Source organism: Formica exsecta, unplaced genomic scaffold, assembly GCF_003651465.1.
Source record: "Formica exsecta isolate Colony F162 unplaced genomic scaffold, ASM365146v1 scaffold80, whole genome shotgun sequence".
Classification (NCBI taxonomy): Eukaryota; Metazoa; Arthropoda; class Insecta; order Hymenoptera; family Formicidae; genus Formica; species Formica exsecta.
The window spans coordinates 624,040-643,555 of NW_021853570.1; the positions used below are offsets into that span (position 1 = coordinate 624,040).

The window sequence follows — 19,516 nt, forward strand, 5'->3', positions numbered from 1 at the left end:
GCAAAAAGTCACATTTATTTCTTGCACTGTATGTCGAAATAAATAAGTTTTTGCAATCACTCTTTTTCGATAATATACATTGGTAAAATATATCAAATAAAATTTTTTAAAAATTGTATGTCCTTTAAATCCTAACAGAGTATATAATTCATAACATGTATCTTATATTTTACAAGAATAAACCTTGTGGCTAAAAAATGATTTATTATTTAATATACAAAAGCAGAAAATATAGTTTTCATTTCATAAATCTAGACTTAGAAAATACAAAGAATAATTGGAAAAAAGATTACTTACATATAGAATACAATAAAATCTTCATATGATATTTTGCCTTTTATGTTTTAATCCAATATGGTTGCAGAAACCTTAATTTATGCTACACTTATAATGGATTTTAATTTACAATATACTTATACCATTGCAAAGACATATAATGTTAAAAATTTTAAAAATGCGTTTAAATAACAAAATCCATTGCGAAACATTGTCTCTAAATTGGTCAAAAAAGCTGTGATTAAAAGGACATGTGGTTTTGAAACATTTTATACACGTTTCTATATATACAGACTTTACATAAAATGTCACAAGTGATTTTCTCGGTAGCTATTAAAATTAGTGATATCTTTCCTTCCAACATTTTAAGCAGAGAGACACATACATGCTTTTATTATATTTTTAAATAAAATAACATACATGGAATAAAAGATAAGTTTTATTAATGCGTAAAGAATATGATTTCTTTTAATATATTTTTTTAATATTGGAACAGTAGTTTTAATTATTGTATTACACATTATGCAAATTACAAAATATAAGATTTGCAAACAGATAGAATGTGGTAGTGAAGAGAAAAATGATTTCATGATTACCTTTTAAATGTCACTTATAATTTAAATATAACTCGCGAAAATAGTACAAAAATTTATATATAAATTGTAAATTTCTATAAAAGATAAAAGAAATTTTCTTTTTCCTTCTTTGAGAACTTGGCACTCGTATCTCTTTAACTTATAAAAAAGTGTCTAATAAACCTTCAAATATATTTAAAAATACTGCTAATTTTCGAGAAAATAGCTTGTACACTTTATGTATAAATCCAATATATATACTGAATGTTACTAAAATTTTTAGGCAAATTTTGTATACATGTTCTTTTCTTGAGCTTGACCTATATATATAATCTTTTTTCTATCAAAATATTTTAGTAACACTCTGTATATATCTATAATATAATATAAAGTATAGTACAAATATGTTAATATTTATTATATAAATAAATCATTTTCTCTCTCTCTCTCCCTCTCCTTCTCACATGCACACACATACACAATATCACACAACACACGTGCCAGCGCGCGTACTAAACATGAATTAGTAAAAAGTAAAGGCAAATATTATGAGAATGAACTTCTATGTGACAATACTTTATGAAATCACAAATAATATTTATAAACATTGATATTTACATGGATTTCAATATTATTAACTAACATGTAGTACAGAAAATTATGTTTAAATAAAAAGTGGTTTTGAAAAAGAATATATATCATGTCATATCTCTAAATATCTTATTTAAAAATTACATATGTATGAAGATATTACATATGTGCTTTTTTCTATGTGATAAAATACACAATTTTATTTTATATTCTAATAATATGAAATTGGATGTAAATTGATGTAAATTTAAATATACACATGTTGTCAGATTTGTCAATTATTATTCATACTATTAAAGGAAACTTGTATAAGCAAAAGTTTTTTATTTTTTAATCCTACGATATGTTATAAAGAATGAAAATAAACAAAGATTGGCTCGGCAAGTTAAGTTGTTGGATGAATCAGATCCAACAATCATAGGATACATCTTGATATTCTACACTCTGCTAATTCCAGCAAAACTTATTTATAGTTATCTTATTTATTTCTTTATTAAATATTGTGTGTATGAAAATTAATCAAACTGAGAACAGAATTAATTTTGGTATCGACTCACAGAAGTTACACTCTCATAATGTGCACCATGTATCACAAATAGTTGGTCTGAGTCCATTTGATGTGCTTTCCATAGATTAATCATTCAAACTGTAAATATTAGTTTACCTCAAATTGTTTAATGTACAGGAGAGACTAAATAACGTATTTTGCACTAATAAAATATACAAAACGTACGGAATATACATTATGTTGGAGCTATATGCGACATCTTGTGCTAAATTGGGTATTTCCACTTTGACTGTATTTTATTTTAAAGATGACGCTGATGAATAAGTGCATGTACTGGAAGCTGTCTACCCCTTTGATATCTCTGACAACGACCCATACTTAGATCATGACATTCATACACATTGGCGACTGCATTGCACGATGCAGAAAAGTTGTTTGATCCAATTGAGTACGAAGCAGAGACATCAAAGGGTTCCTCCAGTTATTCCATAGGGTGGTGACGCCCGCCGCACATTCCACAGGACATTCCGCACCAATGTATAGCTCTAAGTGGAGGATATATCCACAAGCAAGGAACGATCAGTGACAACAAGGCTAAACCAAACCATCTGCGTCCGCATCCCTCTTCTGTACTACAACTGTGGATGATTTAATATTTTATAATTTATTCAATTACATAATTACATCGATTATATTTTTAGAAGGAGATTGTATATAGAGATAATAAAAGAAAAGAAAAGAGAAAAAAAACAAATATCTATAGTAACAATATAAACATACTAACGTATAGTCTCAAAAGTAGCATTGTGTCCAAAGTTATTTTCTAAAAAAACTGATTTAATATTTTTTATACAATCTCCAAGCGAAAAATTTAATTTGCAACAGATTCCTAAAAAATAGAAACTTTTGTAACAACATAAAGCAAAAAAATAATTGAAATATTTAAATGTGATAGTATGTGTTTGTTATATATTATATATATATATATATATATATATATAAATTTAAGAAAATAATAGAAAGAACAATCGTCTTTAGCAACAATTGAAATATTACAAACTTACCTACAAGGATTTTGTGCAAAATCACCTTCAGCGTCACTCATGCAATGATATAACATACATTGGGCACACGATAAACAAGAAACTTTCGCGATTGCACGTCTAATTGGATCAGGAGCGTATTCGCAGGAACCTTTCGGATTATGCTGTTCTGAATACAGCTCTTGACAATGCTTGCAACGTAAACGTACATTACGTTTCATAGTATTTTTTGAAGGTTGGGATATTATAATATCTGGCTTCTTCAGAGAACTTCCGCTATTGGAAGTATTATGTCCGTCTAATCTTTCACTTTTGTGATCGTCGATAATGGGATATAAATATTCGTGGTTAAGCGTTGTGAGTTGCACATAAGGATAGTTATCCGATCCAATATCTGCGACGGATGCCAAGGGATGTTGCGATGGTGGGCCCTTAATGGAAGATCCACCAATGTGATGGATAGATCGATGTGAATCGGGAAGCTCTGAATATTGAGAATAATTTGGTACTCGAATTATTCCATGAGGTGTGTCTGAAGAGGAACGTGGCTCAGGTGGTTCCACTGGCAAATTCAAAGTCTGTAAAGTTTTACAATTTTAAAAAAACTTTATTTCATTTCCCTCTATATGGTTTATCGACGCAACTTTTTTTATCATAATTTTCTTGATGAAAGTTAATAAAAAAAATTGATAAATGAAACCATAAATTTTCTTACCATAAAAACATCTTCGTCCCCAGCATCTGGAGCATTGGTGGTTAATGTTAAATCAGACAGACCTATATCACATTGCAAAATATGAAGTGTGATAATGAAATCAAGTAAAAAAAAGAAAGTAATAAAATATAACTTTAAAACTATACATATTAGCTTACCATTTGCACAATCCATATAATAAATTGCAGCAAAATAATGAGTGCAAATGAATTAATAAAATATTGTAAAAGACTTTTGCACAATGTTTATCATAAAGATAGAATTATTTTGTAACAACATGAAAGACTTTGATACAGTACTTTCTTCTTTAATTGTATAACGTATTATAATGTGATACATTAGTATTTTCTTGGAAAGAGTATATGAGTAAAAGTAGAATAAAATAAATAAAATACAAAAAAAGATCAAAAAATTTAAATCGCATTGGGAATCATCCACTCTGTATGTCATCAAAATAATCTTGGTTTATAAAATGCTATATAAAAATATTACAATAGATTTATTTGCTTTGACAATACTTTTTAACTTTCCATATTTGAAATATAATAAGTGTGTATTGAGATGGAGAGTGGAAAAAAAGAAAAAGAAATAATAAGAAAATAAAAAAGCAAACATTAAATTATTGAGAGATTGACTGTATAATAATTTCAAAATCTTAAACTCTTTGATATATTTTAGGCAATTTTTAATTTGAATAGTTAATTTTTCACAGTTGATTTTTGACAAGGAAAATGCTATACCTTCTAACAATTCTTCAACTGCTGTTCGAACTCCTTTGTCAAATGCTCTTGCATCGGCAGCTGTTTGAAATGTCAATCCAAACTTTTTTTCTCCTGTTCGCCAGTGGTGAAAAGTGGGCATCACTTTATTATATTCAAAATCTTTTTTAATTATACAACTAAGGACAACCTGCAAGAGAAGAAGGACATTAATTTTTTAGAGAATAGATTACATACACAGTGAATACATTGCTGATGCATTTGTATCATATATAACTGCCTCGCATATATACTATGATTGAAATATTAAATGTAGCTGCAACGTTTAAAGATCTTTCTATGAAATACAATTTATAGTATAAAGCATCATAAAAAAAAGAACTTGCGAGATTTACCGATTGATCGGTAATGCGTTTGCCATAAATAAGATACTCGTGCTTTCTTTTATTTGCACCAGGCGGAGAGATATTAGATGATCCATGACTTTGAAGGCCAACAGACGCATTAGAAACAGGGTGTGCGGAGTTGGTTGTAGTAGAAATACTATTTCCATTGGTATTGTTGGTTTGATGTATTCCTGATGAAGTAATCCTACGTCTAACCGAGACATTTGCCAAGCCACCACCACTCAAAGGAACCCAACCACCCGAACTATCATCTCTCGTCATTACCTGGGCGCGGACCCTCACCAGATAGTTACCACTACAAAATAACAATTGCTACTATATTACGCATCATCAATAAGATTAATAACAGACTTATATATATATATATATATCATCTTTCAGTAATTCAAATAAAATAAGATAGCAATTATGTGCAAAATTAAATGGCATGTCTCAATAATGTTGAGAGAAAATATCATTAATTTATCAGTTTCCAAAATCAAGTTTTTTTCAAAATCAAAATCAAAATCAAGTCTTATACGAAAAATACATTTATTTTATATTTTTTATTGATCTATATATGTATATAAATCATCATAAGCTTTTAATTTAGTTTAAATTAAAGTTAAAATTTAGTTATATACAGAAAGACATACAATGTTAAACTTTTGAAAGAGATGTAATAAATATAATAACGTCCTTCAATCTTTTTACTGAGACAAAATTATTTTCAGATTAGTTAAAGAATTTGAAAGGACATTTGGGTCTAAGAGATATATATCCTGTATAATTTATTAACAATATACTATTAAAAGTACATTACTATACATAATGTGAATGATATTAAATTACTTATACTTATTAATTTTTAATATACAAAAGGTACATTATTTTGTAGTGTTATTTTTATAAATGAGAAAGCTTTTAAGCCAGTTTTTATATATTATATAAGATTTAATATATTTATATATTATATTTAAAAAAAAATATAGAGAGATTATTCAATTTCTATTAGATATTTAAAAATATCAAGCGACGGGTGAACGAGTTTGGAGCTCGAAAATTGATATGAGATTCCAGTATCTGAATGTTGAGAACGCATCGCGCGGACGACATTTAGCCAGATGTTACACACGCTGAGATCGATTCAATGAATGAACGGCCATCCATACAGGAACACTGGATAACACACTATTAGAGGGATGAAAGGAAAGGAATGGGAGGCATACAAGTAGAGAGACGCAAAAAGAGAGAGGGAGAGAGAGAGAGAGAGAGAGAAAGAGAAAGAACCGAATAAAAGGAAACAGAAAAGACAAATAGGAGCAAGAAATGGGAAGAGTATTAAATATGCCATTATATATATTACGAGACTTTTCGGAAAAAAGTTCGTCGTGAGAAATTGCTTCGCATTATTTTAATCGACATACAAAATACGAATCAAACGAAAAGAGGAAATGAAAGAAAGGGGGGAAAAAGAAGAGCGAACGAGTGAGAAAGGAAGACGAATTCAAGGGGAGAGAGAGAGAGGAAATGAAGGCATAAAAGCACGCCCAAATAATCGTATATCTGACGTCAAGGAAATAAAAGCGATAACACAACGACATTATACGTGTATCGTATTTTTCGACAAAATGGAACAGTCTCGTAGAGGGATGCGGGAGCGAGAGAGGAATGAAAAACCGCGGGCTCTCTCTCTCTTTCTCTCTGTATGTATATGTATGTACATACTTACTCGTCCGACGCCTCTGTCATGATTCGAGGTATCAAAGCCTTCACTCAAAGCCCACCGCTCTCTCCCAAACTTCATCATTTTCGTCACATCGAAAAGGCATTCGATCACAGGCGCGATTCTACCTGCGGAACTTTTTTAGATCGGGCAACCGAGACACAGGAAGCGCCCCAATCCACCTCCCCCTCCTCCCCCTCCACCACCGCCACAACTCTTCCTCCACCACCTCCTTTATTTCACTTTACACTTCCCGTGCAGTTCATCCCCACACACGCCCACCACCGCCTTTGATGCCACACAAAGTTCACACACAGGATCACACACACTTGATTTATACCACGCCTCGTTCCCTCGAGATTCGATCGCTCGAGAGCTGTCAAAAATAAAAAAAAAAATAAAAAAAAAAAAAAAAACTGCTCTCTATCACAACGTGCTTTCACGACGTACAGTTGACAGAAGAGCGCTCACGCCCAAATTTGTAGCTCCGTTCGCGATCGTATATCATGATGCGCGATGATTAGATGAATTAGACGAATGGAGCGCGACTCGGCTGAGAGTGCGACAGCGAATGCTTCGTAAATTTTGGCCCGTCCTGTCGCGAGTACGTGCGAACCGCGCGTTCACTCGGATTGCTTATCGACTACCTTACGATGAAGTCGCCGGTCTGCGCAACAGGATTCATTCATCGATACCACACACACCACGATCCTGTATAATCAAGCGCGTCTCGCACGCGCTCCGTTGGTTAGCCGTAGGTAACTCCTATGGATAACGCAGTCGATAACTGGTGTCAGATATCTATATAGTATAAGAATAAAATGTGCGAACGGTCCAACAATGCCTTGATGCCTGTTAAAAACAGAGAGAAGAGATAATGGTAGCGATTCTTTCTCTCTCAGCTGTGTTTGCGCGAAATGACATTTGCGAAACGATCTGCTGACATCTGGCGAGCCTATTTATATTTTGTTTTCTTTATATTATTATAAAAAAAATATTAAAATAAATAAATATTGTTAAATGAAAATATTAATAAAAATTATATTTTAATAAATATTATTGAAATAATATTCCCCTCTGTCTCTTTAGACAGACTTTTAGTAATAAAAGCTTCCAGGAAATGTTTTAATTTTATTTATCAATTGCTGTAAATTATTTATTTTTCTTTCAATTCGTAAAATACGTATAGTCATATTTTTGACTATTATACCAAATAATATCAGCGAATCCCTAACAAAGATAGCGATCCTTAGCATTTAATGGACCAACCAGGTCAACGAATCCGCGTTTCGAAGTATTTGTAACGCCAAGTGGACCAAATAAGCATTTGATTAACCAATCAGAACAAAGGAGGCAAAGATATTTTTGTCAATCAAATATATTTGTGACGTCGAGTGGAGTGCATCCTCTATGAAAGGTGCATTTTAGTATGTATAAAATACCATGGTGGTTGTAAATATTTCTTCGATGCATTGTTGCAATTTTTATTGATCATGACTGTGTGTACATATTGTCGCGTATGGTTTAATACTACAAATTTATTATAAGAGCATCTTAAATATTATTCAATTTGTTGGCAATGCGATGTACGAAACTTTCATTAGCGGTTACCGTTTGGCCGATGTGTCACACGGCAAACCCTATTATGTTTACTGTATCGAGATCTTGGAATCGCAAACCGGCACTCGATACACCATTGAAAGAAGATATAGCGAATTTAGCGCGTTACATCGCACGGTATGTTATCGAAATGTTGATAAGGGCCTAGTAAATAAAAGCACTTGCATGTTCTACTGTAATCGAAATAAACCTGACAATTTTTTTTTAAGTTATTAGAAGAGTTCTTAATATATATTGTGTTAATAATATATATATATATATGTGTGTGTTACATAAATTAACATTAACGAACTATACTCTTTTCTCTTCTCTTTCTTTTGTTGATATATTTTTGTCGCAAGTCATGATTTTGAGAGACACTTGTTGAATAATGTTACGTTATTATTCAAGAGACTTTTGATTTCCAGTTGAAGAAGGACAATTCGGATATCGCGCCTTTTCCACCAAAGAGAGTAAGAAACTCGCAACCAAAAGTATTAGAGCAACGACGAGCTGCACTGGAATTATATATACAAAAGATGTTACATTTATTGGCAACAAAGCAGCAAGTTCTCAATTTTTTAGGCATAGAAGACCAGGGATTTACATCTCATAAGAGGTATCTATTTAAATTAAATAGATTTATAGATATAAGAGATGAACATTACAATTACGATACTAAATGTAAATTAGTGAGTGGAAAAATATCAGTATACAGATGAGCTTGGACAGTGTTTAGTAATCCAGAGCAGTTACATAATATAAAAGACTCGTATCTAATATAGCATTTTTATGCCTGATATTTTTCTTGTTTGAAAGTTTACACAATTTCCATTTTAAGAAAAAAAAGTTGCGACAAAATGTAGATTATTTTACATCAATTAAATTTGAGTTAGTATAAAATGCGATATTTGAATTCAATTAAGAATATTTGATTGAATATATTATATAAACATTATAGTTTTATATATATAGTTTGACATTTATTTAATAATAGTCTTTAATGATTCTTTTCATTTTTGATTTTTCAAGGTTATACAAAGCTACAAATTGCTCGATACACAATCCAAATACTCTAGGACATCATCCAGTCTTAACTTTTCACTGCGATCCATATATCCAAGCTGATTCAACTAGCAGTCTTCCAGATGTTGTAACCAATGGTGTGTTATTAGGTATATACAAATCTTGATATTTCCAATGTATTAAAGATAATTTGCAAGGATATTAATTAAAGGATAATAATAAATGCATTTTTGATAAGCGATAAAATCTAGTGAAAAGAATGCAATAATATACAAATAAACAAAATCTCTGAAGAATAGAGTTTCTTGCCCTCACGAATAAAACAATGTATCTATGTATATTGAGACAAAGAGATGATACACATAAAATTTTATTTAGGGAAATTAATTTTACATAAGGAAATTAATCAATCAAGGGTTTAATGTATCAGATTCTATGCAAATTTGTCTGTATAGACCTTTAGTCCTGATATGTATATGTATCATATCAAATCAATGAAACTCTATTTTAATTCCGACGAATAGATTTTTTAATGACTGATATCGGATTATGCACAGAAGGTCGGAGTTTGATCAGTCGGAACAAAGAAATCTCTATGTTTTCTTTGTTTTGATTGGTCAATATATCCAACCTCTTTCTCAATCTTCAATGGATAGTCTGATGTGAATTTGAGCGCGTGCGCACTAAAAGCACATATCTCGATCCTTTCTATTATTTCCTACATCATGGGCGTCTCCATATAGATATAATAATATAGAACGGAAAAACTCGAGATTTGAAGGATACGTAACAATATGTAGAGAGAGAGAGAGAAACGAACGAAATATTTGTCTTCTTTTTCCAATAAAAAGCGAACGAGGGAGAGATTCTGTTTTTATTTTCTTCCTTTTTCTATTGAATTTTAAAACTAAAATATGAGAATACGGGAAAGGCTGCCGAATCTCGAATTTATGATTTTCGATTCGAAAGTTATCCATACATACATGTGACAGCTCGAGAATCGAAGCCCTATTCCTTCTAATGCGAACGCGGCTAAAACACGAGTTGCGTCAAAGATCGGAGCTGATCGGAGTCGATCGGTCCCCGTCGTCGGTTACCCGACGATCGTCGGCAAAGTTCCGGTTGCACCGAGCACGGACTTGTCAGGGCAAAGACGGTACCATGATCTCCATCTCTATCTCGCGTCCCGTCTCACCTGACGCACAATGAAAGTACGCGTGTAGTAGAGTGAGAGTGGTGGGGGGGTGTGGAAAGTTCGTAGGTTCGGTAGGTTCGTACACGGCTTTTGTGAAAAAGAGAAAGACGAGGAGAAAGAGGAGAAGGAAAGAAGAAAACAAGAGAAGGTGGGAGAGAGAGAGAGAGAGAGAGAGAGAGAGAGAGAGAAAAAAGTCGTGTCCGTCTCTCCGACGAAGCCGTCATGGCTGAATCATTGTGAGCGACTCTCGGTAGAGGAAACTCACGCGATAACGCGCGCGCGAATGACACAATCACGCGCGTGATTCATTATAAAAGTGACAGGAACAAAAGGATAAAAAAAAAAAAAAAAAAAGGAAAGAAAGAAAAATTGTTGTTTTCGCGTAGCAAGAAAAAACAGTGGCGGAACGTGACACTACCCTCCCTCATCCCCTCGACCCCCTCGTACGATCCGACCGTGTGTCGATCCCCGATCGCTCGATGCCGAGGCTTTACGCGGAGGAGACGTGATATACAAAGACGACGACGACGACGACGACGGTGGTGGTGGTGGTGGTGGTGGTTTCGTGCGTGATCGTCCCGGCGGTGCTGTGCACGATGAACGGGTTAAGCCTGAGTGAATTGTGTTGCCTGTTTTGCTGCCCGCCCTGCCCGTCCAGAATCGCCGACAAGCTGGCGTTCCTGCCGCCCGAGCCGACGTACACGTTCGTCGAGGACGAGGGCACAAAGTTCACCATCTCCCTGTCGGAGCGCGCCGAATGGCAGTATACGGAACGCGAGAAGGAGTCGGTGGAGGGTTTTTACGCGAGAACGTCGCGGGGGAATCGCATAGCGTGCCTGTTCGTAAGATGCTCGGCGACCGCTCGTTTCACGATCCTCTTCTCCCACGGCAACGCCGTCGATCTTGGCCAGATGTCGAGCTTCTACCTCGGATTAGGCTCGCGGATAAACTGCAACATATTCAGTTACGATTACTCGGGTTACGGGGTCTCGGGTGGCAAACCGTCCGAGAAGAACCTCTACGCGGACATCGACGCCGCGTGGCACGCGCTGCGTACCCGATACGGTATCAGTCCGGAGAACATAATACTCTACGGGCAGAGCATCGGCACCGTGCCCACGGTCGATCTTGCCGCGAGATACGAGGTCGGCGCGGTTGTCCTGCACTCGCCGCTCATGTCCGGGATGAGGGTCGCCTTCCCCAAGACTAAGAGGACCTGGTTCTTCGACGCTTTCACCAGGTAAGCGGGGAATCCTCGCGAGCAAGTATATGTTTTCCATTTTACGTTATATTATTTATCATCATCGAGCACGTGACACGAACGCTTTATTGTTCAACTAATTTTTTTTTTTTTTTTTTCTCTTTTCTCCCGCTTTAAAGAATCTTCGATATATAAAGAAACGGTATATAAATTTGTCCTTCTAAAGATACAAAGAGCCTGGAAATCAGTTACCATATTGTAACTTGAAGGTTATAATGGTTGACAAGTACCAGGGGAAATGTAAGGAAACGAAACGATTAAAGACGATTATTTTTTGAACAACAGAAATTTTTCATCGACACTGTACAATGTCGCTATTCAATTTTGTTTGAATATGACAAATCTTTGACGTCGATCTAATTTATATATAACGAATGTATATAAAGCTGCGAAAGCTAAAACAATTATTAATTTATCGATAAGCTCAGATTTACAATGTTAAAAATATGTCAAGCTTTGTTTTCACCCGCTTGTTTTAGCATGGAAAAGTCTATTCTTTTCAACTGTACTTTTTATACTTTGCGAGATTTTTTTCTCTCTTCTATTTTTCGATATCTGAAAATATACTTATTCTGTTTTTTTGTGCAGATTGCAGCTAAAATCGCGAGATGGTATGTGTGGGTGTGTTTATTTATATATATGTAGCTAAAAGGAACAGACAATTTATATAGCGAGCAAATTTATGAATATTAAGGCTCGTCTACAATGGCAGTAACAAGGCTGTAGGAGTAGGAGAGTATACTGTTTTTAGTGATGTTTAGACGGGGAGTAACGAAATTATTGACCAACTTTACTTTATGATGCTTCTCGAATAACTCTGGATTTAATGGCATTTTCTATTCGTATACTAGTTGATTATGATCTGATAAAGTAAAATGATTGATATTTTGTAACAAAAGTTACACAAGTTTACATCCAAACAAATGTATGTTTTGTAAATGTTTACCATGTGGATATGTACTTGTTGTGAAATCTATGTGTCGCACATTTTGACTTAATAATATATCTTCCTAATTGGCTTTGTTCGAATTCTACGATATTTATCAAATAATTAACATTGTTGTTATGCCAAATAAAAAAATATATATGGTTATTACAATATAACACTACACGCATATTGTCGATAGTCTCAAAACTTAATATTTGTGTAATTACAATTTTCAAAATTTAATTAAGATATATCTCTGTGTGTGTATATATATAATCTACAATGCTCTATATTGAAAAGTATTATTTGGGATTAGTTTAGAGATACATATAAAATGAGATAATAAATATAAGACATTAGAATTTTTCTATGAATTTTTAAAAGTGTATCGACAAATATATAAAATTTAATACAATATAACTGCTGTATTATTTACTATCACATTTCTCTACAATTTACATTTACTTTTTTTCTCGTGCCTACTCTTTCATTTCACATTTACATTTACCGCATAATTATGCATGCGTAGAGTGAAAATGTACTTTACGCATAACTCTTTCATTATTGATCACGTGCGTAATAAAAACAGAAGTGACAAACTATATTGGGAAATATGAGAGTAAATGATAAAAGTTTAACTTGTGTCTTTAAAACTTTACATATTTTTATAATATTTGATATTAATGTGTTAATTAATCTGCTCTACTATGTATAATAACGTATATATTTTAAATCTATATATGTTTGATAAAATTTTTTAAGATTTTTATGATTCTAGAAAAAACTATATGTAGGAGTTATATTGTAATGACAACATTGTTTACAAATTTTTAACTTTTATTCAAAATATCTTGGGATATTTGATAAATCTAAGTGAAAGATTTTAATGTAAAATTTATTTGAACTATAGAAAAGATGAAATTTTTCAAGATGAAAATCAAATTGTATATCATCATACAATAGGGGAACAATGTTTGTTAATATATTATTATTTTTTTGCAGCATAGATAAAGTGCCGAAGGTAACATCTCCTGTTCTGGTCATTCATGGTACCGAAGACGAAGTTATAAATTTTAGTCATGGTCTGGCGATTTATGAGAGATGTCCACGAGCAGTAGAACCACTATGGGTCGAGGTATTAGATAATGCACTTTTATTAAAAATATTTATTATTTTCTTTAATTTCTTTTCTTTTTGTTCATATTACATTGGTTATCGATTGTATTGGTTGGTTATATACTCTTTGTCTGCTGTAATTTTCATAATTCTTATAAGAGAGTTAGAACCTAATGGTACGTCATTACTAAACAAAATAATTTATTGTAAAAGCTAATATTAATTAAATGCTGAAATTTGAAATTGTATTTGAGCTATTTGTCAGAAAATTGTATTTATAAAGAGCGGAGGCTGATATAATGTTATATAATTAAGCTGTAATGATATAATTAAGGTATAATGATATAATTAAGCTGTTCCCTCCATGTGAAAAAATAAATATGCAACTAGAAAATGCTTTATTTAGAAACTTAATTTGGCAAATATTAACTTACTTGGGAGTATCTTTATAGCATATAGGTAGCAAAATATATAAATATGTAACTTTTCAGGGTGCTGGTCATAATGATGTAGAATTGTACAATCAATACCTCGAACGACTGAAGCAATTTGTAAGCGTGGAATTGGTAAACTGACGGCGACTCAGCCTCTCCCAAAGTCAGGGGGGGCAGGGTGGAGGTCATATACATGCAAGCAGTCATGGACATACCGTTTCTAACAACTCCAACACCATCAGTTCCATTTCAACAAGTTCTCCAACAGAGAAACTTGTCTAGCAGTCGCCTCACACAGGGGAGAAGACACCTGTCCTTCCCTGTGACGAAGAATCATCCTTTGCCTCTGTAGATGATGTATTCTTCTTTTGCGAGCAACAGCAGACTGTAAATCAGGAAACCAATTGCCCAGAGTCCTTGAAGAAAACGCGTTCCAAAGATGAGAATCCAAATGCCGAAAGTTACTCGAAAAAGTCCAATGTGAGAACGGAGAGTAAGAACTCTAAACAGAATGATTCCTCAATAAAGGACAAAGGGCAGAGCAAAATTGCCGCTGCCGAAAAAATGACCGATTGTCAGGATTATCAATATTACAATAGTACTGGAAAATTTATCAAGAAACATACTTATCTACCAAAAAATTTGAAAAATCCATTTGCTCAAAGTCAGAAAAACATTGTTCACAGAAGCTTGAAGAATTCGTTCGGTCAAAATCACAAAAAATCAGACAACCAAAGAACTCATACAGCTTTGATCGATATACTAGTGGAAGACTGTCGACAATGTGCGATCGGAGAAAAGTCGGTCGCATCGTTTTCCAATGCTTCTAGTGATGTTAAAAAAGACATTACTGACTGTAGAGGAGGTACTCTTACTCAGCCCATAGCGGAGAAAAAGTCTCCTGGATCTCGATTCAAGTACAATTGCATAGAGTCGGCGTTGGACTCGAATAGCACTAACAATAAAGATAGCGGCCAACGTTATTACAATAAAATTTCCATTATGGACAACATTACGAAATTTAAAAGGCCCGATGCAGCACATACCAAGACCACAGAACTCACGAAGAAATTTCCTTGGGGTTGCACGTGTACCAAGATTAGGAGAAAGGGCCTTGAGAAATGCAAGGAACAGAAGAGCGATTCTACCGAGAGTTTTGATTCCTACAATGATGCCAAGCAGTTAAAAAAGAAGAAACTTATTTGCAGCCCGTTGAAAAAACTCGGCCGATCGTCGTTAACCGTCGGCTCGGACAAAATTACGATAAATTTGCCAAAATATTCTCCTTGCGCGAGCAGATTAGCCGCAAGCTCAAAAATTTTGTCATCCGATTTAACGGCAGATCCAGAGAGTCCTCTTCACGTTCCACGCTCGAGAAGTCCATCTCACATCGATGTACAAACCGAAGACAACTCTTCGAAGCCTTTGGAAAGAACATCGATGCAGGCCAGTTTATCTCTCAACATACAACAGCTCCAGAAAACTCGGTATACGCCGCGTAGCAGAAGTGTGGGTGACAGTTGCGTAACATCGCCGACAAGTGAAGCGACTACTGTCAGCTATTCGCCCACCAACACGGAGATATTATCTCTGGAAGAAGTCGGGCCGCATACATCATCGGCTGAAGGCTCGGGTAGTAGCTATTCGGAAGTCAAGGAGAAATTGGACGCTGAATACCCCGATAAAGTTAGGAGAGCGACTTTGGAAACCAAGTGTTAATGAAACGTGTACTCGCGGCATACTCATGCATATTTCGCTATTCTCTCTTTCTTCTTCCACGTATATATGTATATACGTATTTTACGTAAAGGAAAAGGATCACAGTTCCGTATGCGCGCATTAACCCGCTTTGGGCTGTAATCGTGTTAGTGAGAAACTGTATACACAAAAGCGAACCTACACATACACACTCAAACATACATATATTTATAAGATTTACTATATTTCTAGAAATGCAAGAATATATACATACTTGTGCATATTCTTATCTATGTATACACACTCAATGCATGCGTGTTTACGTACGCGCGTGAATATTATGAGCCGTTTTTTGCAGAATAGGCTAGCTACGTTGTTACGACACGTAAATATGTCGAGTATTATTATTATTTTTTATTATTATTCTCCTTAAGAATAGAATTATCTGGTGGTCCGCGTGTGTGTCGAAATATTTCTTTGCTTTAGGAAGTGCGACAAGTTGGTAGCACATCGTGAAGAGATATCTCGCTGAACATCCGCATTTTCTTAATTTATTTTAAAATCAATATTGCATTTTTTTTTATTTAGTTAATTTCTTTTCTTTCCCTCCCTCCCTCCCCCCCCTCTCTCTCTCTCTCTTTTTCTCTCTTCTATCTCTTCCTTTTTTTTTTAAAGATTTTAGTAATATATTTATCGACCGGCATAGTCATTAACTGCATTTTTTATATCTTTTTTTTACTTTTTTCTTTATTTAGGTTTAATTGAGGCAATAGAATTTTTATTTTGTATAGCGAGCATAACGCATAAAAATATGATCGATTCTGTAAGATCTGGTTCAGCGAGGATCTTCATACGGATCTTTTTCAAGTTGGATATCTTGGCGAGTGATCGTTATTACCAACCCCAGTGTGATAGTTGTAACAGTAATGAGGGCATTTTTTTATGTCGACATGTTGAAGATCCGTGAGGAGAATTGGAAATCTTCCAAGTTAGTAAAGATTTTAGCACGCAGTGGCACGGCTGGAACTAGCAAACGGAGATCGTATCCAGTGTTTCCCGCAAGAATATTGAATGTCGGGAGCTGAACAGGATAAATCTAGTAAGCAACAATAAGAATGCAAATAGCTAGGGACAATATTACTGCCAAACTTGAATATGAATTAATTAATTTCTAAGGAAACGATGAATATGAAGAACCTAGGCAGCCAAGTTTGTCGAAGACAGGTTTTGCAAAGTATTTGCTATAAATTTTGCCAGCAGGAAGATAGCAAATATAGAATTTGTCGTATGCAATAATGTTGGCAGGAATGTTGGCAAAAATATAGCAAGGCTTGCTGATAAAATATTAATAAAGGCGAATTGATGGTAGAAATGGAGCGGATCTAAAACACTGTTATTTCACACGCGGATTGACAGTAATTCAGAATCAGCCTTTACGGATTCTGCTCGGTTTCTGCCGTCATTGTGATGCCATCGTGTTTGCGAGTTTTATCAAAAGAATACAAGTTTAACGCAAACGCAATTGATGCCAATCCGCTGCAGTTTCTGCTCGAATCTGCTGCCAATCTGTTGACAAACTGCTGACAGTTTGCTTACTGGGAACCTCTTCTCTATATAGATACGTTTCTCGTTAGTATTTTTATATCTCGCGATATATAATGTGTAAATACAATATAGTTAAAAAACCATTTTTTCTTTATTATCACGTATGGGACAGTACGATACGAGACAGTTACGTGGAATGCCAATGAGGATAACATACCGCGAAATATACTTTTTTGCTACCTCTCTATGGCATTCTGTGGATTGTTGATACTTTTTACCGGAGTCAAAATTGTTTATCGGGTATCGCGACGTCAGTGTTTGCGAAGTAGAAATTTTAAGACGAGTTAAAATATCGATTTTATCTACCAAGATAAGAAAAGAGTGATACACCGATAACACGGTGAATCGGTTTTTACCATTTAGACTATTTATGTCACAATGCCCTCGCAACTTGTTGGGAATGTTGCAGGCGGAAGAATAACAAAATGCAACAGACAAAGGAGAAAAGAAAATAACGAAAATTAGTAATGCAAAATTAAAGCAATTTTCGTTCACTGTACGTGACGATTCAAATATTCATAGTAGACTTAATGATGGGGACATTCAAGCAAGAATAATAGGTTTAATTTTTAAATATTTGATAACCAAGTTTTTATTTCTCTAAAATTAATACTTTAAGAAAAATTATCGATTGCATTCTATGTGCATTTGACATTTATCAAATTCTTATTTGAGTGTCTCCAAATTTCATTTTCGTAAACAATAATACCCTGTATTTACATCATATATTTTAGACGAACCGCGTTTGGTTCTGCGTATATAAATTCGATTTATCTACTAAAAAAAAAATCATATATATTTGATATTATAGCAGATTGTCAGCTATATTGTAACAATTGATATAAAATAATGTGCCAATATGTTAATGCTTATTTTAGAAAATCGACATTTTTGTTATTCGAGTCTTTCGTTTTGCATGAAGTATACACATACGGGGTTATTAATGATTGCTATAGACTTATATAAATAGACTGAACTCTCCCATTGGAAGCTTAAAGACAACATTAGTAAGAGAGAACAATAAAAATTAAGATGCTTTTCTTGTCCGATCGTGCAATTGGTGATGAGAAGGAAAGAGCAAAAGCGATCGTCTCACGTTCTCATTCTTCTGTTTTTTCTTTATCCCTTTCTGTTATGAGCATTTTGTGAGAAAGTATCTTACTTTGCATATTTCTGCCTTTCCATCTTGCAATTGGATGTCGGATAAGAGTGCTCAGTGTATTATATAAGTTTATGACAATAATATTTTGGAAATGCATTTATATATTCCGTATATGCATCCCGATATAAATTTATCTGTAAAGATATTAATTAATCATCCCGACTATAAGAATCAGTAAAGCAAGTATCTACAGGGTATCCTAGATTCGATGAAAAACGAATTTATAATTTCTTGTAAAATTTGGTGTTGATTTCTGTTAATGAAAATATCAAAGAAGCTAAATGTTAAAAAAAACATTGTTATTTGTTTAATTTGAAATAAAATCTTTAACGGAGAATCTTAATTTGAGATTTGCTCATTCTAAGATATCGAATGTTAAAATTAGAAACGTTGTGAAAGAAAAATAAAACGTCTTCCTCGATACTTTTTTGTTAAGGAAAAATTTACTCCAGATTTTATAAGAAATGATATTTACTTTCTCCTCCGATTACATTCAACAATTGGCCAACTTCCAATGCAGCATTTCGATCATGTGTTCTGATAAGCCTTTACCAAAATATGCAAACGTAAGAGTGCAATGTACAGATATCGATAAAAACCAACAAAAATATTATATGAATAAGAATGAAAGAAAAGGGAGGAAAGTTATTAAGAAAAGGGACAAAAAAGTTGTTCGAAGCGACAGAAAATTTAGAGTCGGTCTTGTGTACTAGTTCCTGTTATCATTGCTGTGTGTGTTAATACCTATTATCGCGCACACGCTCTCAAAAATGTGCTCCATGTTTAAGATATACAACTGTGTGCACCAATTTACTATTCTCAATTGATTTCTGTCGAATTGTCATTATGGATTGCTATGATCTTGATTTTAATGATTATTTTTAAGATGAAAAACTTGCAGTGAAACTGGGAACCGAGCCATATTGTCATTTATCGGAGAAAAATTTTTCTAC

General features: G+C 33.8%; 3 protein-coding genes across 11 annotated transcripts; 2 read left to right on the plus strand and 1 right to left on the minus strand.

Annotated features, from left to right (window-relative positions):
- Positions 1-1,690: 1,690 nt before the first annotated feature.
- On the minus strand, positions 1,691-7,329 carry LOC115244288 (sprouty-related, EVH1 domain-containing protein 3). Of its 9 annotated transcripts, none has more exons than XR_003885358.1 (8): positions 6,546-7,322; positions 4,823-5,129; positions 4,449-4,617; positions 3,867-3,878; positions 3,709-3,770; positions 3,015-3,571; positions 2,176-2,588; positions 1,691-2,088 (listed from the first exon to the last, which is right to left on the minus strand). XR_003885358.1 is itself a non-coding variant. In XM_029821840.1 (7 exons), exons 2-7 carry the CDS (start codon positions 5,093-5,095, stop codon positions 2,432-2,434), a joined length of 1,230 nt encoding a protein of 409 aa, XP_029677700.1. In that variant the 5' UTR covers positions 5,096-5,129; positions 6,542-7,324; the 3' UTR covers positions 1,691-2,431. The 9 variants fall into 9 exon arrangements, 7 of the variants coding, with proteins under 7 accessions (XP_029677700.1, XP_029677701.1, XP_029677696.1 ...); XR_003885359.1 differs by lacking the exon at positions 1,691-2,088 and adding an exon at positions 2,735-2,839 and having other exon boundaries at positions 2,457-2,588; positions 6,546-7,329; XM_029821840.1 differs by having other exon boundaries at positions 1,691-2,588; positions 6,542-7,324.
- Positions 7,330-7,904: 575 nt separating this feature from the next.
- Positions 7,905-9,454, plus strand: LOC115244291 (sorting nexin-22-like). The gene is made up of 3 exons (XM_029821846.1): positions 7,905-8,276; positions 8,567-8,757; positions 9,171-9,454. The coding sequence occupies exons 1-3, from the start codon at positions 8,124-8,126 to the stop codon at positions 9,328-9,330; spliced, it is 504 nt and encodes a 167-aa protein (XP_029677706.1). The 5' UTR covers positions 7,905-8,123; the 3' UTR covers positions 9,331-9,454.
- A 251-nt stretch (positions 9,455-9,705) lies between these two features.
- On the plus strand, positions 9,706-14,293 carry LOC115244290 (alpha/beta hydrolase domain-containing protein 17B). The gene is made up of 3 exons (XM_029821845.1): positions 9,706-11,599; positions 13,551-13,683; positions 14,156-14,293. The coding sequence occupies exons 1-3, from the start codon at positions 10,956-10,958 to the stop codon at positions 14,237-14,239; spliced, it is 861 nt and encodes a 286-aa protein (XP_029677705.1). The 5' UTR covers positions 9,706-10,955; the 3' UTR covers positions 14,240-14,293.
- The last annotated feature ends 5,223 nt before the right edge of the window (positions 14,294-19,516 follow it).

Bases quoted from the DNA above. Each gene is read 5' to 3' on its own strand.
- LOC115244288 (XM_029821836.1), bottom strand. From the start codon at position 6,565: ATGACAGAGGCGTCGGACGA. The intron at 5,130-6,545 runs GTAAGTATGTAC...GTTATTTTGTAG, and splicing joins ATGACAGAGGCGTCGGACGA to TGGTAACTATCTGGTGAGGG. The intron at 4,618-4,822 runs GTAAATCTCGCA...CTTCTCTTGCAG, and splicing joins AACGCATTACCGATCAATCG to GTTGTCCTTAGTTGTATAAT.
- LOC115244291 (XM_029821846.1), top strand. From the start codon at position 8,124: ATGTACGAAACTTTCATTAGCGGTTACCGTTTGGCCGATGTGTCACAC. The intron at 8,277-8,566 runs GTATGTTATCGA...TTTGATTTCCAG, and splicing joins TTAGCGCGTTACATCGCACG to TTGAAGAAGGACAATTCGGA. The intron at 8,758-9,170 runs GTATCTATTTAA...TGATTTTTCAAG, and splicing joins GGATTTACATCTCATAAGAG to GTTATACAAAGCTACAAATT.
- LOC115244290 (XM_029821845.1), top strand. From the start codon at position 10,956: ATGAACGGGTTAAGCCTGAGTGAATTGTGTTGCCTGTTTTGCTGCCCG. The intron at 11,600-13,550 runs GTAAGCGGGGAA...ATTTTTTTGCAG, and splicing joins TTCTTCGACGCTTTCACCAG to CATAGATAAAGTGCCGAAGG. The intron at 13,684-14,155 runs GTATTAGATAAT...GTAACTTTTCAG, and splicing joins TAGAACCACTATGGGTCGAG to GGTGCTGGTCATAATGATGT.